Source organism: Myotis brandtii, unplaced genomic scaffold (assembly GCF_000412655.1).
Source record: "Myotis brandtii unplaced genomic scaffold, ASM41265v1 scaffold103, whole genome shotgun sequence".
Taxonomy (NCBI): domain Eukaryota; kingdom Metazoa; phylum Chordata; class Mammalia; order Chiroptera; family Vespertilionidae; genus Myotis; species Myotis brandtii.
This window is the reverse complement of record NW_005353460.1, coordinates 1613377-1639060: the sequence shown is the minus strand read 5'-3', so window position 1 is coordinate 1639060 and position 25684 is coordinate 1613377. Positions and strand designations below refer to the sequence as shown.

The 25684-nt window shown below is 42.6% G+C and overlaps 2 protein-coding genes across 4 annotated transcripts in view; one reads left to right on the top strand and one right to left on the bottom strand.

Moving 5' to 3' along the window:
- Nucleotides 1–5483, bottom strand: part of BAG4 (BCL2-associated athanogene 4) — a 31414-nt gene extending 25931 nt beyond the window's left edge. Inside the window, exon 1 of the mRNA XM_005856425.2 lies at nucleotides 5145–5483. Coding sequence (XP_005856487.1) covers nucleotides 5145–5414 — 270 coding nt within the window. The 5' untranslated portion in view covers nucleotides 5415–5483. The remainder of the gene's footprint in view (nucleotides 1–5144) is intronic.
- An 83-nt stretch (nucleotides 5484–5566) lies between these two features.
- LSM1 (LSM1 homolog, mRNA degradation associated) lies at nucleotides 5567–23475 on the top strand. Of its 3 annotated transcripts, XM_014536278.1 has the most exons (4): nucleotides 5662–6002; nucleotides 10512–10580; nucleotides 12101–12216; nucleotides 16762–17211. In XM_014536278.1, exons 1-4 carry the CDS (start codon nucleotides 5957–5959, stop codon nucleotides 16930–16932), a joined length of 402 nt encoding a protein of 133 aa, XP_014391764.1. In that variant the 5' UTR covers nucleotides 5662–5956; the 3' UTR covers nucleotides 16933–17211. The 3 variants fall into 3 exon arrangements, with proteins under 3 accessions (XP_014391756.1, XP_014391766.1, XP_014391764.1); XM_014536270.1 differs by lacking the exons at nucleotides 12101–12216; nucleotides 16762–17211 and adding an exon at nucleotides 22867–23475 and having other exon boundaries at nucleotides 5567–6002; XM_014536280.1 differs by lacking the exon at nucleotides 10512–10580 and having other exon boundaries at nucleotides 5610–6002.
- Nucleotides 23476–25684: the final 2209 nt, after the last annotated feature.

Below are 25684 nucleotides of genomic sequence, written 5' to 3'. Positions count from 1 at the left end.
TATATAAAAGGCTAATATGCTAAGTGTCTCTCCCTCCATCTTCACTAAGAAAGGATGCCAAGGGCTGTAAATCCCTCAATGTCCCTCTCTCCAACTCCAAACTTACTCTATCATCTCCTCTGGCTCAGGAAGAAGTTTCTCAACTTTTCCTCACCCCCAACCATATTCCATCCTTTTGGTTGCATCCTTTCCCCCAATCTACTAGGTTACTCTCCTCTGCTTCCAAACACACTTGAGCCACCTAATCCTAAAAATTCTTCCCTCTATCCTGCTTCCCAGTCAAGTGACTACTTTCTTTCTCACTTAATAACAAACTCTGGAAGTATACTAGTCTACACTATCTCCTTATCCAAACCTCCCATTGATTACTTTAATACTATATTAAACTCCCACCATGAAAATCAACAACATCTTTTTACTGCCAAATCCACCAGTTTCTTTTCAATTCTCACATCACTTGTCTGCAAAATAATTGTGTCCTTGCTTGGTTTGCATTGTATGACTTTCCTGATTTTCCTACTACCTTTTGGAGGGTTCTCTCTCATTGTATTCTTTTTGATCCTCTTTTGCTGTAACCTATTCTAGATTCTCAAAGATCTCCCCTGGCAACACTATTCAGTTTGGTAATTCAGTTATGCTTATATTTGATGACTCTCTCAAATCACTATCTCCAGCCCCCATTTTCCTTCCTAAGCTTCACATCTATTGTTTTGTTACCACAGACAATAAATACTGGATGCCACAAAGACTCTAAAATTCGACATAAAAAAAATAAGAACAGAAAATCACAAACTTCTCTTTAATCAACTGCATACATTGCATCCAGAGCTTGGCACATGACTAACTACTGTGACTAATTGGTTTCCAGCAGAAATGAAAGAAAGGCAGTACATAAACCCTTACCAAGTCTTTACATTTCATATTTTTTAAGCTCCTCTATTAACCAATCACTAGTTCTTCTGGCACAAAACTAAGCCATATCTTTCCATAAAAACCTTTTCCTCTTCGTTTTTATTCCTATGAAACCTTTATTCATATGAAATACTAAAACCTCAGAATCACCTTCTCTTTCTCCTGCATCTCTCACTATCAGTTGATAAATACCTTGGAAAATGTCTTTCAAATCCATGCAACTTGTTTTGAAATGAATCCAAAAAATAAGATAGGTGTGATAAAGCAAATATAATAAATGCTATTTATAGAATCTAGGTGGTGGATATATAGATATTCCCTGTATAATTCTTTCAACTTTTCTGTATGTTTGAAAATTTTTACAATACAATGTTGAAAAAAAAAAAAACCTGACCACATTCAGACATTGTTTCAAATTCATTTAAGTTCCTCTCTCCTGGACTACTTTGGGAGCCTAACTGAGCTTGCTGTCTCTCCATTCCTTGCCATTATAATCCTCCTCCAAAACAGCTCCCCCATGATCCCTGCCTCCTGTATTCATACCCTTGTGAACTTGCTTCCCACATTGTGCCAGGGTTGATCTCTATGACCAATATGATGGTATATCACTTCTGAGATTAGGTTGTAATCTCATCTGTGCCTTCCAGCTTTCACGAACTCTCTCTGGATGACTTGTTCTGGGAGAACATGTAAATCATCTAGGGATCTTGGTAAAATGCACATTCTGATTCAGTGCATCTGGGGCAGGGCCTGAGATACAGCATTTCCAACAAGCTCCTAGGTAATGCAGATGCTACTAGCTCAGGGAGCAAACTACACAGCTCTAAGTATAGCTATATTTAAATATGTAAAGATAGAGTCAGGTCTTTGTAGTAGTTTAGTACAACATCATCTCACTATATTCAATTCCACGGAGTAATGCCTCTCAAACATGAGTGTGCATACAAATCACCTGCGTATCTTACTAAACTGCAGCAGTAAATCTAGAGCAGGAGATTCTGCATTTCCAGCAACCTCCAAGCAATACTGAAGCCTCTGGTCCAAGGACCACATTTTTTTAGTAATAAGGGTTTTTTGTGTTGTTGTTTTTTTTATATTTTTATTTCAGAGACGAAGGGAGAAGGAGAGAAAGATAGAAACATCAATGATGAGAAAGAATCATTGATCAGCTGCTTCCTGAACGCCCCCACTAGGGATGGAGCCCACAATCTGGGCATGTGCCCTGACCAGGAGTCGAACTGTGGTCAACGCTCAACCACCATCGAGCCACACTGGCCAGGCGAGTAATAAGGTTTTAAAAGGCCCCTAATACCTTTTGTTTGTTTGTTTAACATATTTGATTATAGGTAAATGTAAAACTTATATGTCCAAACCAAAATAAAGTTAAAAGACAAATAAGGAATTTGGAAAGAAACATTTGCAACATCCATGACAGCATGCGTATCTTTTGCATGAATTTTCTATTGCTGCATAAATTACAATCCTATACTTTTCAAGTTTCAGGAACATCAACCAGAAAGATAAACTCTTGAAATGGTTTACAAATGACCATTACACATTCCAGCTTTACATCCAACTACTCCAGCACCTTCACCCACCCTATGTGCATGCCTATGCTCCAACCATGGCTTACAACTGCCTCTCCAGTTTTAAAATCTTAACTTCTGTAACCTTACTCTGAAAACACACTTTCTAAAAATTTTTTTCAATTAACGAATACTTATTGAGCATCTAACACACTTTTGTTTTGGTAATACAACAAGCCCACGCAGAAGTCTTCAGTTTAAGACTTCTCTCACCCAGCCGGCATGGCTCAGTGGCTGACCTATGAACCAGGAGGTCATGGTTCAACTCCCAGTCAGGGCACATGCCCGGGGTTGTGGGCTCAATCCCCAGTGTGGGGCATGCAGGAGGCAGCCAATCAATGATTCTCTCTCATCATTGATGTTTCTTTCTATCACTCTCCCTCGCCCTTCCTCTCTGAAATAAATAAATATATATTAAAGAGAAAAAAAGACTTCTCCTCTCCTCCTTCCCTTCAATTGATCTTCCATCTAGTTTGCCTATTTATAGGCTGAGCGTTTCATCACTCTACCATGGGATTAAAGTCTCACAGGCTACTTATTCCAGATTAGACAGAGCAAATACAGACCCTTCTTCACAATTAACCTTTCACTACTACATGTTTTTTTCTCACACAATTTTTAAGATATAACATACTATAAAACCCACCCTTCTTTTTTTTAATTTAATAAATGTTTATTTTTCAAAATGTACAGCTGGTTAGATCTGTTGTTCATGCATCTTCTCCAGCAGCTGGGGTGTTTCTGGTGTAAATCACTTGAGCTCTGTGCTTGAGACTAGTTTAATAAGTCCTTTACTAAGTAGCTCCTGAAGGGCTGCCCTGGCCAAGGAGCCGTGAATCTTCAGCGCCTCGGAGACCACAGCTGGGGTTATAAGCTTGTAGTTGAGAACTTCCTTACAGAGCTTGTCATATATGGCTTTGTCAAGCAAGACCAGGTAAAACCCACCCTTTTAAAGTGCACAATTCAATGGTATTTATTTATTTATTTAGGTTAATATTCACCCAAGGATTTTTTTCCATTGATTTTTAAAGAATAAAAGGGAGGGCGAGGGAGAGAGGGAGAGACAGAGAGGGAGAGAAAACATAGATGTGAGAGAGATACATTGACTGGTAGTCTCCCATATGCACATGCACCTGCACCAGGCCGAGGATTGAACCTGCAACCCAGGTATGTGTCCTTGAGGGGGAATCGAACCCTCTACCCTTTGGGAGCAGGCCAGCGCTGTAACCACTGAGCAACACCGGCCTGACCTCAATGGTTTTTAGTATAGTCAAAGTTGTGCAATCATCATCACAATCTAATTCCAGAATATTTTCATCATCCCCCCCAAAAGAAACCATACCCTTTATCTACCACCCCCAATGTCCCCAGTCCCCCAGACTCTGGCAACCACTAAGCTTCCTATCTTTATAGATTTGCCTATCTGGACATTTCACATAAATGAAATCATAAAATATGTGGTCTTTCCAACTGGCTTCGTTCATGTAGCAGGAGGTTTTCCAGGTTCATCCATGTTGCAGAATGTTATGTATCAGTACTTTCTTTTCTATGGCTAAATAATTCCATTGTTATGAATATTCCATATTTTATCTATTCAGTTGATAGGCATTTGAATTATTTCCACTTTTTGGCTACTTGAATTTGAATATACGTGTACAAGTTTTTATGTGGACATATGTTTTCAGTTCTCTTGGATATGTCTCTAAGAGCAGACTTGCTGAGTAATATGCTAGCTCTACGCTTAACGTTTGGAGCAACTGCCAGACCATATTCCAAAGCACTGAACCATTTTACATCCCCATCAGCAATGTATGGGAATTTCACTGTTACATCTTCCAACAATGAGGATGCCATAATTCCTGAACGAAAGGAGAGATGTGTCCCACACCATATGATGAGAATTCTCTAGGATGAATACTGCATTAACAAAGCGTAAGTACTGTAGCTTTCTGGCAGAAACACAAGAAATAAAATGGCATAGGTCCGATTATACTGAGCAAACCCGTTGACCTCTGAGAGCCAACGGTTCTTTAATCGTAAAATAGGGATGCTGTGTGTAATAACATTTATGTTGCAGTCGCCGTGAAGAACCCCCCCCCCCCCCCCCCCCCCCCCCTCTCTCACACACACACACACACACACACACACACACACACACACGCAATTGCTTTCCAACACTGATTATTCGTGATTCAACCCTGGGCAGAGCATTCCGGGCAAAGGCTAAATGCCCAGATTCCTCCCGGCGCGGGAGGGGCCGCTGGGAGGCGGCGGGGGCTGCAGCCACCTCCCTGCGCGGGAGCCGGCCTGACAGCCACGCAGGATAAATTGCGAACTCGACCAGCAGAGCTGGGTCACTTCAGCCCCGCGTCGCTCCCAGGCGAGACATTCCGCATCCTCTATTTAGCTTAGCAAGTCAGCGCAGGATCTTTCCCCCCTTTTTTAATGGTAATACACATTGATTATGGTCGAAGTGGAAAAGGAGGGGCAAGGAAAACACGAGCATATCCCAGTCTCTTATCGCTACATACTTCCCCAAAAGGTAAACAAATATGAAACCCGATCCATGACGAACTCTGGAGGTGTATCTATCTCCACGGCCCTCACCCCCAAAGGACCCCCTAGGACAAATGGCACAGAGCTTACCTGGTGGCTTCCCCCAGCTCGACCCGGCTCCGTCCAGGTGCCTCCAGAGGGATAGTAGCCATCGCCTCCTCCGCCTTCTCCCGGCCAGGTGGTCTCCGCCGGGCCGCCCCCGCGCACCCGCCAGGAAATGGGAGGCTGGGGAGGTTCAGGACGAGGAGGATATAAAGGCGGAGGTGGGTGCACCGGCACATCTCCACCCCCAGGCCCGTAGTAGCGGCCATAAGACGAACCATCACTGGGGCCATAGCCCGAGCGCCTTAGGGCCGACATAGGCTCTACTGCCCCTAGGAGCTTCCCGCCCCCCACACCGGCCCACTGCGCAGGCGCCAGCCAGCGAGCGGGAATGGACAGCCGTGAAGGGGGTCGGCCAACAATAGCCAATCCCAGGCTAAGTCCCGCCCCTTCGGCTCCCGAGTCCGGAGGGTTGAGGGATGGATCGCTGTGACTCTGGGGATCGAGGGACCAGGAAAACGAGGGGCAGCACCGTGTTCCTTAAAAAGGAGAATTCATTTTCCCTCCGCCTGTGCCATCTAGATTCCTTTTCCCCTCTCCTCAGGGGTGGGGAAAGGGTGTCCCAGGACCGCACGATGGCCCCGCCTCTTCCTGGAGACAGCACGTGGTACCGGAAGTGGGTAGGGATAATATGGAGGAGCTTCCGGCGTGCCCCGGCGGCTGAAAGCCGGGGCAGAAGTGTGGGTCCCGTCTGGGTCCCCGTCCCAGTCCCGCTGAGGCGGCGACCACGGTAGGAGGAAGGAGGCGTTGGACGCGCGGGCCCTTCGCCGCTTTACGTTGCAGCCTTATCTCAGCTCAACATGAACTATATGCCCGGCACCGCCAGCCTCATCGAGGACATCGACAGTGAGTTGCTCATCTCCTTCGGGTGAAGTCTGGGTGAGCCCCTTCCTCCCCGACGAGGGAGCTCGCAGCATGAGTGTCGGTGTGTGCTTAGCACAGTTCTGGTGTTTGGCGTTGACGTCCTCCTCGGGGACGCACCGTTTGCCCACCTCCTAGCCCCCCTGTTAGGTCTGTGCTGCTCCTCGCAGCCCAGTTCCCCGGCTGCTCAGCCCCACGCTGGACAGTTCCGTCCTCCTCCCGCGGGACGCGCTGCCTGGGACCAAACGCGAAATCTGCCCCCGCCCAGTCAGCTGTCTTCCTCTGCGATATTTCGAAGTTCCAGGTTGTTACTGGTGCAGATACTTAGAGAAAGGATTCAAGAAATGAAACTATTAAGAAACAGCATTTGGATTTAATTGGCAGTAAACGTAGGCTTTCTGCATAAACTCTGTAGCCATTAGCAGTATTTTACCGGCAGGGTCTTCAGCACTTGCAGGTTGTGGTAGAAGAGACCATTGCCGGACAAGGTATTGACTGACTTTTGTGGAAAGGCTGAGTCACTTGAAACTTCTTCCCACCCCTACCCCGTTAGACGTTTTCTTTTGCTTTTTTTTTTTTAATATATTTTATTGATTTTTTACAGAGAGGAAGGGAGAGGGATAGAGAGTTAGAAACATCGATCAGCTGCCTCCTGAACACCCCCTACTGGGGATGTGCCCGCAACCAAGGTACATGCCCTTGACCGGAATCGAACCTGGGACCCTTCAGTCTGCAGGCCGATGCTCTATCCACTGAGCCAAACCGGTCAGGGCCGTTTTCTTTTTGCTTTTACTAAGAAGCCTCCCTATTCCTCGTCATTGTCCTGAAGAGGAGCTCAGTCCTGTACAAAAGAGGAGCCAGTTACAGTTGTCCCGTCTTTCCTTCTGCTAAACTCTCATCTGTGAATTATTCCTCAAGTAACATTTTTGTAATCGTTTAAATCGTGTGATTTGTCTCATTAACTTGCAATTGCTGCAAAATGGTTACACATAGTTCCAAACAAGTTACAAGTCTCTACAGTTACTATGTGTGCAAATTAAAGAATGAGTGTATAACTAAACTTTTTTATCGTCTGAAATTATTTTTAAAATCTAAATTAGTGATTTTGCTATTGAAGGGAAATGCAGGATAAATTGGACCAAATTCATATAAATAACCACTGTACAAACCTATCTGTAATATAATGAAAACTTAAGTTTTAGCTGTCTGTGTATGCCCTTTGGCCCTCACCTCTCTTGTGTATATCTGAATTATTTCAGGCCCTAACACACTCTGTATTTTTACTAAAAATAATTTGTGGCTCTTTGCCGGTGTGGGTTCAGTTGGTTGGGCTACATCCTGTGCACTGGAAGATTGCTAGTTCCATTCCTGGTCACAGCACATGCCCATGTTTCGGGCTGGATCCCCAGTAGGGAGCATGCAGGAGGCAGCCAATGGATGCTTCACTTTCACATGATGTTTCTCTCTCTCTCCCCCTCCCCCTCTTTCTCTAAAAATCAATTTTAAAAATCTTTAAAATAATAATTTTTGTTCTCAAGCCTTCTAACCTCTTTTTTTGTAGATTCCAAGCTTCCTCTACTGAAAAATTCAAAACCATTTCATATGTGCCTTTCACTGCCCCCCCCCCCACTTTCCTCCTCTCTCCTTAGTCTCTCTAGTATTTTCACCGATCCTTTCATTTGAGTGGGAAGTATTCCTCCCTCTCAATTTATGTCTTTTCTCCCACTACTTCTGGAACCTTCTATCATTAATATCCTTTTTCTCCCTGGGTTTTTTCCCTTCATTTATGTTCTATTCTGTCCTTATCGTGTGTGTTTTTTTTCCAGTTGTGTCTCTCCATTAAACTTCCATCCCTTTTTTTCTATCCTTACCCCCAAACCTCTTGAGCCATCTCCATTTTGACTCTTTCAGGCCATCTGCAATAGACCACCTGTTACCCCATAATTGATTTTTGTTGTCATCACACTGCTGCAGCTCCAGTCTTTAAAGGCCTCGGTCTAATAATGCACTCCTGAGTTTTCCCTTCCCCTCTGCAGCATTGTGATACTAGATTCTTAATCTGTGCTCTTGATTTCTCTGACACTGGCACTTGATTTCTTACTTCAACTCTTATGTTCCCTAAAATAGATTGTCTCTTGGGTTCCCTCTTTGGCCTGCTTCTTTCTTTAAGTCTCTAGGAAATCTCGGGGACTTTAATATTATATCACCTCTCTGTTTGGCTTGCTTCTTTTTTTAAGTCTGTAGGAGATCTCCTGGACTTTAATAATTATATCACCTATCTGTGGCCTTATCCAAAATCTCTCTATTTCTGACCTCTTTGCCATTCCAGTCTTACATTTCCAACTGTCTTGACACTTCTATATAAGTGTCCTGATAGCACTTCAGAATTACAAACTTTTGGTAACTGGTCCTCCCTGCCATGACGACTCAAAATGCCTATGTGTTCTTTAATTTATCTCTTCAGCACCACACTTTCTCACACATACCCACATATACACTCTCAATTAGCTCTGTTACTTACAACTGCACAGTCTTAGTTCTCTCATCTCTCCCTTCTCCTCTCTACCTTGGTTCAGGTCTCTTCTTTATGTCTCAGACTCCGGGAATAGCCTCAGTCGCTCTCCCTTTTTTGCCAGTTCAGTCTTCAAATCGACCTGTTCCCAGTTCTTTTTGACATTGTTTACTGTTATTTCCCTTCATACCCTCAACTTTTCACCACACATATGGTTACATTGCCCTTTTCTCCTGCCTAATTACAGACTTCCCTCCCCTTCCCTGTCACTATTCCCAAGGCCAAAAATTATCTACTTTTCAAGGACCAATCCAGATACATACTCCAGCTACATACTGAGTTTCTCTCAGTCTCATATAATTAAGATGTATTTTCTTGTGGAACTCAGTTGTAAATTCTTTCAGGGAAGAATCACTGTCTTTTCCTCTGTCCTACACCTAGATGGTACTTTATGCGTAGTATTAAAACAGCAAATGAATGAACTTTGCTAGCTATTCTAGTGGCTGGCTTATCATCATTCTTCAGAGTCAGCTCTAAGTCACCTCTTCAGAGAGATTTTCCCTGGCCATCCTCTAGCCACTCTCTTCCGTAGCTACATTCCCTCTCTTCATCATATACCTTGCTATCTTACATATTATACCTTTGTACTAATCATAATAGGTTATTTTGTTTGCCTTCCTCCACCAGGAATATAAGTTCATAAGGTTGGTTACTTCTTGAGTCTTATTCTCTAATGTATATCTAGGCCCCAGAACAGTACATAGCACTCAGTAAATATTATTGTATTTTTGCTCTAGCTTATTATCAGCATCCTCCTTTTACATGTCTGGGACATTGTTTTTATTTAAAACCTCCCCTGATTCATAATTCCAAAATGTTGAAATAGAAACTTTTCTAAGAAACAATCCTAGAATTAAGATCACAAAGATCATGCAGACTAAACTTCTCAATTTGCAGATATAGAAACTGACATGACACTAAGTAGACATGGAGGAGTAACTCAAACATGAGTATCTAGACCAGTCAGGCTTTCTGGCTACTCATCCAGTCCCTTTTCCACTCTGCCACACTACTCTGCTTCTCTTAATTCAGTGATTTTCAACCCTTTTCATCTCATGGCACACATAAACTAATTACTAAAAGTCTGTGGCACACCAAAAAATATGTTTTTGCCAATCTGACCAAAAAAAGGTACGATTTTGATTCATTCACAGCAGACAGCTATTGTTGTGTTGGCTGTTGTCCTTTTTTTTATTTGACAGTCTAAGGCAGTGGCTCTCAACCTTCCTAATGCCGCGACCCTTTAATACAGTTCCTCATGTTGTGGTGACCCCCAACCATAAAATTATTTTCCTTGCTACTTCATAACTGTAATTTTGCTACTGTTATGAATCGTAATGTAAATATCTGATATGCAGGATGTATTTTCATTGTTACAAATTAAACATACATAATTAAAGCATAGTGATTAATCACAAAAACAATATGTAATTATATATGTGTTTTGCGATGGTCTTAGGCGACCCCTGCGAAAGGGTCGTTCGACCCCCAAAGGGGTCACGACCCACAAGTTGAGAACCGCTGGTCTACATTGTCAGGTATTGCACTAAGAGATCACTGGTTCGCGATTCCGTTCAGGGCACATGCCCAGGTTGCGGGCTCAATCCCTGGTAGGGGGTATGTAGGAGGCAGCCAATCGGTGTTTTGCTCTCACATTGATATTTCTATCTCTTTCTCCCTCTCCCTTTTTTTCTCTCTTAAAAAAAAAAGTAGAATTCCTGGGGCACACTGGTTGAAAATTGCTGTTTTAATCTAAACCCCGGGCTAACTTGGTCCTCCAGTTTCTTAATGAACTCCAACTTAAGTACATTGGAAGAGGAAGTGGTAGAACTTAAACTAACAACTTTGTATTTATTGTTACCCTGTAAGCTCACTGAAGCTAACAGTTTTCACTTTTTAAAGATCTTTTTTCCTGTTCCCAGAAAAGCACTTGGTCCTGCTGCGAGATGGAAGGACACTTATAGGCTTTTTGAGAAGCATTGACCAATTTGGTATGTATTAGTTATAGACTTCTTTACACTCTGGATAATAAGAGCTACTGGTTGTACTTTTGTTATTTCATATTGTAAGGCATTTACCTGCAATTTTTTCATGTGTCTGGCATAATGGAATACTGTCCTGAGTCATTACATCATTGTTTCCTAAATTATGACAAGATGATTCAAAAGCTTGTATTTTCAAGCTTGTATTTCTAAAACTGGTTTTCACTAGAACATAAGATTATAATGTCTTGGACTATTGTTTTTATTTTCCCCATTAGAGGGAGCCAAAAGATAGAAATAAACTCAGTCCGCTGAAAAAGCTGCTCATTTGTACATTGGCTTGGGTGCGACTACTCTTCAAAGCAGTTCTTGCACTGTAGGTAATCCCCCCCATCCAATGAAAATTGGATAGAAGGCACTTTCTGAAGCTTGTTAGGGACCCCAACATTAAGCTCAAGATTTTTCACTTAAGGATACATCCGACTCAAGAATCTCAGTCTTTGTTTTGCATCTTGCATTTTTCTAAAGAGATCTATGTTTGCTTTTGTTTCAAGAAACTTCTTAATTCATATCAACATTTGTTGGACATCTTCTAGGTCAGTGGATTTGGGCATGAGGAAAATAACAATGTAATTGAAATACTTATAAGAGTTATAGAAGTTAAAAAATATAGATACCTGCTTTCTTCAAATAAGGCAAAGAAAAAAATAATTCTTAACATATTGGGAGATCTAAATCTTTTTTAAAAATACATTTTTATTGATTTTAGAGGAGAGGGATAAAAACATCAATGAGAGAGAGACATCAGTCGGCTGCCTCCTGCACGCTCCCTAATGGGAATTAAGCCCACAACCCAGGCATGTGCCTTGATCGGGAATTGAACCGGATCATGGGTCATCACTCAACCACTGAACCACACCAACTGGGCAGGGTTCTAAATCTTAAGTCAAATTCATCAGATTACTTTGAGCGAAAAGTAATAAATACTGACTACTCTCAGATTACCAGGTGTGGGTTATCTGACAACATGAAAAAATGAGTTTTTGCTGTATCATAATTCATGGATGCTTGTATTGGGTTAAGTAAATCCTAAGTACTGAAACAAAGTTATATTTTGGTAACTCATCACATGCACACACCCCTCAACATAGAAAAAACTATAGAGTTTTAATCTTTGCAGTTGTTTAGAGACTTCCAAGTGCCCTACTCATTTATATTTTCTTACAGCCATGTTCATTTTAACAGTTAACTGATAAATGAATTTAATTTTTTTAAACTTTTCCCCACCATCACTCATGTATTAGTGCAACATAATCCTAGATACTCTCTGTTTGTAATTGGTTAAACATCTCTTAAGTGGTGTGTTGTAAAGAAATAGGAGATTGTGTTTGAAATTTTAGTTTTTCCTAAAGTCAGAAAGTTTTGCAATCATGTTTAACTAAATCTTTTTTACTCAAAATAACTGAGTTATAGACCTTTACCCAGTAATTTAAACTGAATATCTTTGTTTTTTCCCTATACACTTATAGCTAATTTAGTGCTACATCAGACTGTGGAGCGTATTCATGTGGGCAAAAAATACGGTGATATTCCTCGAGGGATTTTTGTGGTCAGAGGAGAAAATGTGGTCCTACTAGGAGAAATAGTAAGTGAAAACTGTTAAGCTGCTATAGCATGGGTCTTGATAATTATGATAGTTAGTTTTTTGTTTTGTTGTTTGTTTGGGGTGTGTTGTTTTTTTTTGTCTTTTCAAGAAGAAAAATACATTTTCCACATTTCACCCAGCTTCTCACAGGAAACCACCAAATTAGCTTAGGAAAGCCACAATTATAAAAGGAAAATTATAGATAATTAACTTTGTTTGAGTGCCTCTTGGCATTTTTAAAGATTTGATCCCATTAGCAGCAAAATATCATTAATTTTACCTAATATCTTCAAAAACTGCCATCCTGCAAATGTGTTCATTAACAAATTATTTCTGCTATTTCTAATAGCAGAAAATTGAAAAACTTGAAAAGAATGATTTGATAAAGATTTATATACATTTATATTTTGTAGTTGTTTAAGCAGTTGGTCATAAGTAGTTTTTCATAACAAAGTTAGCTGTGTTGGGGAGGAAAGTCACAATGCATATTCAGTGTGATACCCATATTCTTAAAGGGGAGAGGGGAAGGAATGGATGTAGGAGAAGCCTTTCTGTAAACTATCCCAGTAATGGAGTTCAGTCAGCTTCACCTGAATCCTTAGCTCAAAACCAATGAGGAAAAAGAAAACGACTAGCTGACAGGTGTGAAGTTAAATCTTCTAGCATGTGTGTGTGTGTGTGTGTGTGTGTGTGTGTACACGTATATACACACGTATGCATATATATACAAAACTATTAGAAAACTTATATACAGGGCGGGACAAAAGTAGGTTTACACTTCTTCATATGAAAAAGAACACAGTAATTAGTAATACAAGAATAAACTGTTTCGTGTACTCACAACTATAAACCTACTTTTGCCCAACTCTATATATAAAACTAAGAAGCACTCAACATTTTAAAAAGATAGACCTGATTTCATGTTTTACATGAAACATAACTTAAAAGTACCTTATTTAATACCTTTGACTTGATCCTGCTACTTCTGATTATTGGGTCCAATAATCAGAAAAACTTTGATGTTTGCTTGATTTTATCTTTTCCTATTTTGTTTTTAAAGTTTTCAGTAAATTTCCCAATACCTAGCCACATCTTAAGTCAGGTTTTGAGAGTATTGATTCATTTTAACAAAAAGCCATTTGAGAAAATGAGGTAATTCTGCCAGGGTCCGATTGGTTCAGAGACCTTGTATGAAATAGTTAGCTGAAAATGACTACTCAATACTACCCAAGTGTGGCTATGAAATGCCTTTTTCTAATTTTTTTTTTAAATATATTTTATTGATTTTTTACAGAGAGGAAGGGAGAGAGAGATAGAGAGTTAGAAACATCGATGAGAGAGAAACATCGATCAGCCACCTCCTGCACACTTCCCACTGGGGATGTGCCCGCAACCAAGGTACATGCCCTTGACCGGAATCGAACCTGGGACCTTTCAGTCCGCAGGCCGACAGTCTATCCACTGAGCCAAACCGGCACGGCCCTTTTTCTAATTTTTAAAATATTTTTGTAGTTGATGCTTTTGGTTCAGTGTATCATTTCTTCCATGTTTATGCAGCAGAAATTGTCATCTCCATGTATTATGTAAAGGTTAAAATAAAGCACTATACTACCTGGAGATGTGACTGTGAAGTAGTCTGCCAGTATATTAAGAGGGGCTAACCCAGGGGTGGGCAAACTTTTTGACTTGAGGGCCACAATGGGTTCTTAAACTGGACCGGAGGGCCGGAACAAAAGCATGGATGGAGTGTTTGTGTGAACTAATATAAATTCAAAGTAAACATCATTACATAAAAGGGTACGGTCTTTTTTTTTTTTTAGTTTTATTCATTTCAAAAGGGCCGGATCCGGCCCGCGGGGTGTAGTTTGCCCACGGCTGGGCTAACCCCTCTCTGGTCAGTAGGATTGTCGTTGATCATTTTTTTTCTTTTTTTATACTTCTCTGAATTTAATTTTTGAAGAGGAGATCTATTACTTGCTATTAGGGATAAAGAGCTAAGTTAAAATATTTACACATACTCTGCTTCAGATTTATAGTAGTGAACATCACAGAAATGCTTTCTATGCCAGTTACATTGGCACAAATTGACCCTATGTAGATATATGTATATGTGAAGAGAAGTGAATGAACTTGTGTTTGTTCTTAAAGATTCATTATATCCTGGTAGCCCTTTTGTGGAGAAAAGTACTCTTTTTATATATTATGGTTTGGATGCTGTAGAATTTTTGCAGTGGTAACACTAAAGAAAAACAGGAATGCTTACATAGTTACATGAATCAATAGTCAGTTTGAAGAAATTAAGTACCAATTCAAGGGAAGCCATCTAGATTCTGCAAACATTTCATTGCTTAAGAAGTTCCTGGATTCTGCCTCAAGGATGGTGGTACAAAGTCTAAAGTAACAAGACAGATTCTTGGCAACAGCATCATCATAACCACATAAATAGCTCAATGAGTAACATACTGAAAAGTCCAGGAGGCAGTAAACTAAGCTAAGAACATGATCTTCCCTTCCGCTGCTACCCAGGGGTTATGAGGGCAGGTTACACTTGATAACATATTTTTCTGGGTGCAGTTAACATTTGACCCAGGGCAGATTTTGCTTATGTCATTAGTGTGGCTTTCACCTAACCTCTCTGGAGAGAGTCCTTCATCTGATGTGTCACAGCCTGTGGGTTCTGAGGCCTTGGCGGCATCTGAAGATTAGCATCCAGTGGAACATCTGGAGAGTTTGTTTATGTGTAATGCCTTCACAGAATTTTATCAGTGAAAGAGAAGAGGATAAGAACTAAGAATATCCTGTTTGTATCGGCTTTTCAGTTACAAAAATAGTAATACCTGTAAGTTCATTTTAAAGAGAATGAACTGAATCTATGGATAATAGTGAGATGCTTTTATAGCAAGATTCTGCATTACAAGATTAGTTATCAAATGTTTATAAGTTATTTAAAAATAAAACAAACATTTTATGCCATATTAAGAAAAAAATTACAGTCAATATTTGCATTGTGGGTCTTTTAAGAAGTCAATATATACATGGAAAAATTGGAAAGTTATTCACCAACTTGTTTTTCCTCCATACTGGAATTAAGGATTTTTTTCTGCTTGTCTGTTTTTTTCATCTTTTTTTTTTTAGTCCTCACCCGAGGATATTTTTGCATTGATTTTTAGAGAGAGTGGAAGGGAGAAGGAGAGACAGAGAGAAACATCAATGTGAGAGAGACACATCGATTGGTTGCCTCCCGCATGCACCCCGACCAGGGCGAGGAATCTGCAACCGAGATACAGGCCCTTGACTGGAATGGAACCTGGGACCCATCAGTCTGCAAGCCGATGCTCTATCCACTGAGCCTAACTGGCTAGGGCTGCTTGGCTGGTTTTTAAATATCATACAATGAGCATCGATTTTTTTTTAAATAATGGCAAAAATATTTTAGTAAGTAAAATGATTTTTTTGTAAAATCCTCACCCAGTGATTCGTTTTTCATTGAATGAGAGAGAGAGAAATAGTTGCTTAGAGAAAGAGAGAGAGAGAGAGAGAGAGAGAGAGAGAGAGAGAGAGAAACATTGGTCAGTTGCTTCCCGTAAAGCCTGACCAGGAATCAAACTTCACCACCTTTTGGCGTATGGGATGACACTCTTCAACTGAGCAGTAAGCAGGGCATTAAGCAAAACAAATTTTAATTCAAGTAGAGAACTATATTGAGGTCGAACTGGTGTGGTAATCTAACTGCTCTGCTGAGGTTTTCTCTAGACTTGTTGTCATAGAGGGGAAAGGAGTCTTGTGTTTTCATTTAAAGACTCCTAGTTAATGCAACAGAAGACAGTTTATTGCAGCGGTTCTCAACCTGTGGTCACAACACCTTTGGGGGTCGAATGACCCTTTCACAGGAGTCGCCTAAATACATCCTGCATATCAGATATTTACATTACAATTCATAACAATAGCAAAATTACAGTGATGAAGTAGCAACGAAAATAATTTTATGGTTGGGGATCACCACAACATGAGGAACTGTATTAAAGGGTCGCAGCATTAGGAAGGTTGAGAACCACTGGTTTATTGCCTTTGGTGGGAGGGGGTGCTTCTTTGACTCAGTGTTCTCTACCTTATTGAGCAACAACCACCAGAATTTAAGCTGACTTTGATAATGCAAATATACAAAACATATCTAAAGCCATCTTGGCCTCGGTAACTTCTCTCTTGGGTTCTCTTGGGTTGGAGAGCAAGCCTTTTTTATTTATATATTTAGTTATTTTTTAAGAAAAGTAGTTATTGACTAGTGTAGGACTTCGGACAACCTAAAGCTTTGTTATACACAATAAACACTGTAACTGATCCCTATTACCACATTCATGTAAGTACTGTATAGTAGTGTGGCCAGCCATTTCTTTGTAAAACTTATCTATTCCTAGGAGAAGGATATTTCAGCCATGTCACAATTATGAAAAAATACCCAAGCCTGACATAGGAATCCATTTGCCTTGAGATCTGCAGTGTCTACTATTCTTGGTCAGCTGAAGTTTCTTAAACCTTGTTTTGTAGGACTTGGAAAAGGAGAGTGACACACCCTTGCAGCAAGTGTCTATTGAAGAAATTCTAGAAGAACAAAGGGTAGAACAGCAGACCAAGCTGGAAAACGAGAAGCTGAAAGTTCAGGCTCTTAAAGATCGAGGTCTCTCCATTCCTCGAGCAGACACCCTTGATGAGTATTAACTCTTTTGCTCCGAGGCTATTGCTCTTGGGGAGCAGGGACTCACTGAATGAAAATGACGTTTTTCTTTTGGATTCTTTCACATATGCAACATGAAGAAATCATGTGGCTTTTCCCCCTTTTTATTAACAAAATCATTGTTTAAAGAAATAGCTGGATGGACTCCTTTCACACATCACTATGGAGCCAGCAACTACTTTCCTATGTTGCTCTTCTCATTCCAAATTAGAGTTTACAGGGGATAGTCTTCATTTGCTTGTAAATAAAATATGAATCTCAAAGTTGTCATGTTATTTCCCAAGTTTGAGTTGCCTCCAATGAATAAGCAAAATTAAGTTTCTGGTCTCAAAGGTATAACCAGTCCACACACTGGGATTTCCCCTCTGTCACACTTGCAAGTTGCTAGTTACTTATGAAGGAATATTTTCATACTAGGTATCTTGTGGTCATCCCCTCTCCCCACTGATGAGAAAAACACATTTTCAGCCTTCAGGAAGGGGCTTTCCGTGAAGTTTCACAGTTACTGGTTATAACAAAAGCCTCAGGTGTGAGAAACAACATCACTACTAAAGTTGCTGTTCCGGCTTCACCAACAGCTATTCAAAACAAGGTTCCCCTGAGATCCAGCATTTAACTAAGGTGACTTTTTCTCTGTTAATTTAGTTCAGTTTTCTAGCCCTTCGGATTGAATCTTGAGCCTCTTATGCTATTCTCATCAAAGAGGAGCACAAACAAAATGGTGTTTCAGTGGCTGATACATCTATGTTATTCCTGTTGACCACCCACAATGATGCCACTTTTCTAGTATGATGTTTACTGCGTGGTAAGTGTAACAGGCTGCTTGCAGAGAGGACAGTGTAGTTCAGTGGACAATGTACTGAGCTGGGAGTTTAGGAGTTTATGTTAAAATTTTCACTTTGTTCTACCCCTAGCATCTTGGGCTTGAGCAAGTCTCTCTTCTGAATTCTCAGGGTTTTTTTAACTGGAATTATTACAGGCATTTCATTTTCATAATCTGTTGAGCAAAGATGTCCTTTTCATAAGATTTATATACATTCCCCCTGAATTATTTTATAGCATTACATAGACTTAACATTTTATGAGCTCAGGTGTTTTTAAAACTGCCCCAGATGCCTATAAACCATTTGATTGCTGAGCTCTTCATCACTGAGTTGATTTTAACATAATTTGTGAAGAAACAGCTGTACTTAATGATTATCAAGTGTGTTGTGCCTCAAACCATTTAATAACCAGAATTTTTTAACTACTCATACAAAGGGAGAAAAACACCATCACCACCTTTTGAAAAACATGTCTAACTAGATAATATTTGTTGGGAGTCAGCAGGATTACAGCATTTGCTTTTTTAAGCACCACTGTTTCAGAACTTTTGATCCTTCAAGAAATTTGGACTCTAGTTATCTAATTTTTTCAACCTTCTTCAACTTCAAACACAATAACAGGAGTTATAATTTATTATGTTAAAGGAGGAAAAGAGACTGAATTCTAACAATTTCCCAATCATAGCAAGGTTTGGGTCATTGTTTTTAGACCTTTGTCATGCAGGCAGCATCGAAGAATTAGACCTCACAAATAAAACTAGACTACCAGCTTCCTTCCTCTTCGTCACCAGGATGTTCAATGAAGTGGCTTGCCCTCAGCTCTGCACAGCCCAGGATTTTTGCAGACACTGAAATCATGCTTTTTTTCCTATTTGTACCTTCATTTTATCTTTTTCATTTTTTAATTGATTTTAGTGAGAGGAACGGGGAGGCACACCCCCTGACCAGGGATCGAACCTGCAACCTGGGTATGTGCCCTGATGGGGAATTGAACCTGCAACTCTTGGTGTATGGGACAATGCTCCGACCAACTGAACCACACCAGCCAGGGCCTGTTTTATTTTTTAATAGTTTCTTCCAATAGGGGTTCCCATGAGACTGCTTTCAAGGAAGACAAATGAGGAAGATCTACCGAAACCCCTTTCCTGGCCATCTTTATTCTGATATACTTGAGTATAGCAGCGTATCTCTTACTCTTCCAGCTGGTCTCTTTCCCTTTCCTTGGCCTTTGATCTTACATTGCATGCTCTTAGCTAAGTTTAAACCACACTATCTGCTTCCCTCCCCAAGTCTGATAAACTCCCAAAAGGCCCTGAAAACCTAACAATAGCCAGATACCTTTGTACTGTCTATTATGGAAGGTTCCTCAGGGAAGCCGTGTCAACGTGAACCCCACAGGTATTGCACAGAGGTGAAGACAGAAAAATGGTCTACAAGTGTTGGCTGGCAGTCCCAGGCAGAGGGCAGTGCAGACAGCAGAGAGCGTAAGCCAGCAGGCAGAGTGGATACACCTACTGTGAGCAGTTTCCAACCTCTTGTCTCAGATTCATAGATGATATTCATGGTGGCACTGCACAGCTCAAGAAATGGATCCCAGGAATTGTACCTGGCAAGAAAATAGGAGAGGCAATTAATGAGCAGTCCCCCACCCCTTGACTCCCCGCCCCAAAAAAGAAATTGTACATACATACGTGTGTGTGTCTATGTGTCTGTGTGTCTGTGGGGCATTTTCTCACCTAAGTCATACTAAAAAAGATAAACATCCAATTTCCTTTCTCATTAGGAGCCAGCATTCCCCGTGAGGTACAAATAAGGCATTTTGGTTGTAGATGTTGCAGGCTGATGCACTAATGCTGAACCAACCTTCCAGCTTGAAGCTAACCAACCCTGCTCATAATCAAGGAAAGAGTGACAGGAAAGAGTCTAACTCCTACATCACCTAGGAGTTAATGTGAGCTGAGCAGGAATGACATCGGTGATATAATGCACATGTGTTGTACCAATGCAAGGACTCCTAACAGTGACACAATCTGTTAGGACTAGGTTAAACCCGGGAGAGGTCAAGTTTTTGCCAATGAGACTGAACATGATCATCTTAATTTAAACCTAGGTTGTAACCTACTAGGTCTTGATATGAATTTAGTGAGTTATAACCAGCATTTAAAATTGGAATAGCCCCTGGCCAGGTGGCTCTGCTGATTGAAGTATTGTCCCATACATCAAAAGATTGCAGGTCAGGACACATACCTAGGTTATAGGTTTAATCCCTGGTTGGGGCACATATGGGAGGCAACTGATCGATGTTTCTCTCTTCTCTCTCTCTCTCTCTCTCTCTCTCTCTCTCTCTCTCTCTCATCAAGAGAAACATAGTCTTGACCAGCATAGCTCGATGGTTAGAGTGTTGGCTTGTGCACCAGAGGGTAGCGGGTTTGATTCCGGTCAAGGGCACATATGTGGGTTGCAAGTTCCATCTCCAGCCTTAGTTGGGGCAGGTGCAGAAGGCAACCAATTGATGTGTCTCTCTTACATCAATGTTTCTCTCTCCCTCCTCCCTTCCACTCTCTCTAAAAATCAATGGAAAAAATATTCTCGGGCGAGGATTAAAATACATAATTAAAAATTAAAAATTGGAATAGAATATAGAGTGCATTACATAAAATGTATACATGCATATATAAAATATATTTATCGGTAGCTGTTCAGAAACATTCAAAAAACTGCCTTTGTAGTAAATTGTTATATGCTATTACAAATAGGAAAGAAAAGTATATGTCCATTCCCCATCTTTCACCTCACCCCCTGAAAATCACCTGTGCCCTGGATGGGGCTAGAATTTGTGGTTCTCTGTGCTTGGAACATGCTTGCCCCAGATAGCTGCAGGGTCCTGCCCTCACAATCCTCAGATCTCTGCTCAACTTTCACCTTCCCTGACTACCTCTTTCAAGTAGCACTTCCTGCCCTGGCCAGTGTGGCTCAGTTGGTTGGGTGTCATCCCATGCACCAAAGGGTTGCCAGTTCGATTCACAATCAGGGCATATGCTTGGGTTGTTGGATTGATCCCTGGTATGGCACATGCAGGAGGCAGCCAATGGTATTTCCCTCTCCTCTGTCTCTATCTCTCTCTCCCTTACCATACCCTCAGTGAACTTGTACTTACAGTCACCCTTGTACAAATAAGAGTAATATCTGTGAAATGATGGTGACCAACTCAGATTAAGGAATTGCGTGCTGGATTACATAAATGTATTATAAGGGAAGATAATCAATAATTACCTCCAGCCTGGCTGGCGTGGGTCAGTGGTTGAGCGTCAACCTATGAACCAGGAGGTCATGGTTTGATAACCAGTCAGGGCACATGCCTGGGTTGCAGGCTAGATCTCTCTCTCCCTCTGCCTTCTCTGAAATCAATAAAAAATATATTTAAAAAAATAATAATTACTTCCAATCCAAGTAGTCAAACTTGCCTTAACTTTCTGCTGCCTTCTCACAATGGAGGAAAACACTCTATTCTCTCAATATTAAATAAGTAAATAGCCCTAGCTTGTTTGGCTCAGTGGATAGAGCATCTGCCTGCGGACTGAAAAGTCTTGGGTTCGATTCCAATCAAGGGTGCATGCCTGGGTTGCAGGCTCGATTCCCAGTAGGGGGTGTGCAGGAGGCAGCCAATCAGTGATTCTCATCATTGCTGTTTCTATCTCTCTTGTCCCCTATCCTTCCTCTCTGAAATCAATCAAAAAATAATTTTTTTTAAAAAAGCAAATACCTTATAAGCAGTCCAAGGTTTGCCCTCACCTCCAGGCTGGCCACCCTTAAGAGGTGTAAAAAAAATCAACAGTTATTGAGAATCTATAAAGTACCAGGTTCTCTACTTTCCAATAATTTATTAAACACTAGAGGCCTGGTGCATGAAATTCACAGGATGTCTGACTGATGGCTTAGGCCTGCTCCCCACAGGGAGCCAGCAGTCAGACCAAGGGACCCCAGCGGTGCATGATTAGGGCCGGGGAGGGACGAGGGAGGTTGGCCAGCCAGGGAGGGACTGCAGGAGGGCTCCAGGGCATGTCCAGCCCTTCTTGCTCAGTCCTGATCAGCTGGACCCCAGCAGCAAGCTAACCTACCAGTCAGAGCATCTGCCCCCTGGTGGTCAATGCACATCATAGTGAGTAGTTGAGTGGCCTTAGCATATCATTAGCATATTATACTTTGATTGGTTGGACAGCTGACCAAACACTTAGCATATTAGGCTTTTATTATATAGGATTTATTCAGTGTCTATTAATGATCAGGCACTGTGCTAAGTGCTAGATATTAAAAAAAACTTGGAAAAATGCAAGTCCTTATGGAGTTTACAGATATGTAAAAAATAGGGAACTGTGTGGGGGAGGGGGTATAAGGAAATATCAAATATCTGTACTTCCCTCTCAACTTTGCTGACCTAGAACTACTCTAAAAAATTAAATCTCTTAAAAAATGGAGGAGGGGGAGACAGGAGCAGAGAAATGGGCAATAGTGTTATTGATACTGTGACAAACATCTATCAAGGAGGCCCAAAGGGGAAAGTATTGAATTCTAATTAAGAAGTAGGGTGTGAGCCCAGCCAGTGTGGCTTGGTGGTTGAGTGTCAACCTATGAACCAGGAGGTCACAGTTCAATTCTTGGTCAGGGTACATGCCCAGGTTGCAGGCTCGATCCCCAGTAGGGGGTATGCAGGAGGCAGCCAATCAATGATTCTCATCATTGATGTTTCTATTTCTCCCTCTCCCATCCTCTCTGAGATCAATAAAAATATATTCTAGAAAAAAGAAGTAGGGTGATGTGGGGCCCAAAGGGAAGCCCTTGAGGACAGGTAACACTGTGAGCTGCCTTGAATGAGGAGAAGGCATGCATGGGGCAGACCGTAGGCAGTCACCTCAGCACAATGCTAAGAGTGGCTGGAGGGGAAAGCCAGGGTGAGAATTCAGAGGCCCAGAGACTGGGCTGAGAAGTCCAGATTTCATTTTATGGGGTCTTGATGTATTATTACCTCATTTAAGCCATATAACTCCTCCCCAAAGGATTACAAAAAGGAAAACAAAACATCTCTCTATTCTACAGATAAGAAAGTTGAGATTGAAGATGTGAGCGACTCCAACCATAAAGTAAGTGGTGGAACCAGGACTGAAGGTCTCCGAATACAAAACCTGTGCTTTCTCCGCTCCAGTTCACAGCATCCTCACTACCATCCCAACCAACCCAAAGGCAGGTGCTGTTGCCCAGTGCTCACCTGCTCTGAGCCAGGGCCCAGACAGGTTCAAGGTCCCTCTCCTCAACGCTCAGGAACCTGCAGAGGAATTAATCTTCCACCACAACCTACAATTCCATGGCTGAACAACCAAAGTTCCCCAGGACAGCCAGCTCTCAACCCTCAGATCCCTTCTCCATGTTGTTGGCCATTTGTTCTTCCTGGGACACCCACACTCCATCCTCTATCTCAAACCTGGCTAACTCCTTCTTGCACTTCCTACACGCAGCTCTCATGTCACTTCCTCCCAGAAGCCGTCCATAACACTCCTCCCTCTCCCTGTGTAATTAGGTGTTCCATCCCTTGTACTTCCAAAACCCCTCATCTGCTCTACAACTTTCCATATTGGATCATATGGTTCATTTTCCTCATAGCTGTAGAGCCACAGTGGATACTCAATAAAGGATTGTTGAATGAATGAATGAATGAATGAGTGGAGTCTTCTTTTCTGCTCACCCTGTCTCCCTCCCCTGGCCCCCGGCCTTCCTCTCCAAAACTCTGCAAAGCCTCAGCCAGATCTCTGGTATCTTCCTTCTGACCAGTTGTGTCCATCTGATCTTCCTGGGGGGCTCTGCCCTTAAGAAGCAAAGCCAGATACAGATGACATCCAGAACCAGAGGAAATTCCCATGCCTCTCTCCCCACCTTAGTCAGAGAAACAGTGAGAGTTAACAGTCATGCGGCCTGAGGAAGAGAAGAAAGCCTTGGCCTGGGGGAGGTCACCAACACCCTCCTCCTTTGAGTCAATGGCTGCCTCTGACATCAGCAACAGCCCTATGCCTCAGTCCTCCAGTGTCCCCACACCACTTCCTCCCCTCTCACCAGGGCCATAATTCTCCTCAGGATGGCAACAGCAGGGCCTTGAATCTTGAACATTATCTGCAGGGCCTGTCTCATAATAACTCCCTCCCACCACCTCCCCTGGGGCACACATGTGCACCAGGGCTCACGTGTACCAAGAAGGGAGGAGCAGCTGTCTCAGCAACCACCTGCACCTTCTCCTTCCAAGTCTACGAAAGGCAGAGCCCCCATCACCCCCCGCCTCTCTCTCTCTCTCTCTCTCTCTCTCTCTCTCTCTCTCTCTCTCTCACACACACACACACACACACACACACACACACACAATGAACAACAGAGGCCAAGGCCTCTTCCTTCGGTCCAGTCTTCCCTCTGGGGCTCAGAGCAAAGCCCATAGGCAGGTTTCCTGATTCAGAGGACATACTTGCACCCCCAGCTGCTTCCCCAATTGATCACCCAATAGAGAAGGAGCAAGCACCTGCTCTGTGCCCTGCTTGGAGCTGAGTGCTGGGGGGTGAGGGAGCTGGGCGGGGGGCATCTGCCTCAGGGACAAACAGTCCCACAGAAGGAACAAGCGAGCACTCACAAACCATTCCACAAATCAGGACGGAGAGATGACGCTCTAAGGGTGCTGACAGGAAGGGTGTGAGTCAAAGGAACAAGTCATTCCAGAAGGAAGGCTGCACAGAGGTGGGGCCACAGTGGGCCTGAGGAATGGGCCAGGGGCCTGGGGGCAGCCACTGCTGGCCCCTTCCCACTGCTTCACCAGGGATTGAAATGGGGGGGTGAGGGCTCCAGGCACCAGGCCTGGCTTTGAGCAGGTCCTGTCTCCTTCATCCTTTCTAGAGTGAGGGAGACAGTGGGAGGTGGTGGGGACCTGCTACTGCTCCCTGATTTTTAGGCCTTCCCTCCGCCTCTGGGCAGTGGTGACAGGGCAGGGAACTCTCACTGGAGGAAGGCCTGGGCCAGCGGCAAATCAGTGTGATTCTCTTGGCCTCCCAATATTGTTGCCAGGTGAATCAGGCTTAAAAGCAATTTCAAGGCCAACCTTAAAGAGAAAAGATTTCATCAGAGAGCAGCATGCAGGCTGGGCGGGTATGCACCCCCCTCCCCCCACGCCCCCGTGGTGGAGTATGGAGAACAGCAGAGAGACTGCTGCCTCATGAGTCTCTATTAGAGCACAGGCCCCCAGAGTGCAGACTGGAGTGAGCACCCCAGGGCCCTGTCTTCTCAGCCTTTCAGCTCATGCCAAGCGCTTGGGGGCAGCCTGTCCTGCCTGGGTACTCGGGGAGAGTGTGGGTAAGGGTGTAGGGTATGCCAGGCCCAGGTCCCTCTCCTTGTGTCTCTGGCCAGTTCTACCCTCTGTTTGCAGCTTATAGGGACCCAGCACTGACGTATCATCCTTGTGCCAGCACAAACCCCTAAGGAGGGGGAACTATCTCTGACTAGGGCTTTGGTGACGTTGTTTATACAAATGGCTGAGTAAATAATTGAGCAGCTGAACATACGAGTGTCTGGGGGCTGCTGGGGGCTGTGAGAAGATGGACTAAAGGTGAGGAGATTTGTGTTGTTGTCCCAGCCCTGCCACTCTCTGGACTTTGGGCTCCTCATCCAGGGTCTCGATGGCCTCTACCAGCTCCGACCACTAAGTTCTTGGCAGACACCTGGGCACTGTCCGAGGCGGCGTCTCCCTAAGCACCGTGTGCAGTTCACAGAGCACCTGCAGAGCAATCACCTGGGAATGTTTTTTAAACACAGCTTTCAAAGCCTCAATTGTAGACCCTTTAAGTCTGGAGTTTCTGAGGATGAGGGCTAGAAAACCTGTTTCCAACAG

Bases quoted from the DNA above. Each gene is read 5' to 3' on its own strand.
- LSM1 (XM_014536270.1), top strand. From the start codon at position 5,957: ATGAACTATATGCCCGGCACCGCCAGCCTCATCGAGGACATCGACA. The intron at 6,003-10,511 runs GTGAGTTGCTCA...TCCTGTTCCCAG, and splicing joins CCTCATCGAGGACATCGACA to AAAAGCACTTGGTCCTGCTG. The intron at 10,581-22,866 runs GTATGTATTAGT...TCTATTCTACAG, and splicing joins GAGAAGCATTGACCAATTTG to ATAAGAAAGTTGAGATTGAA.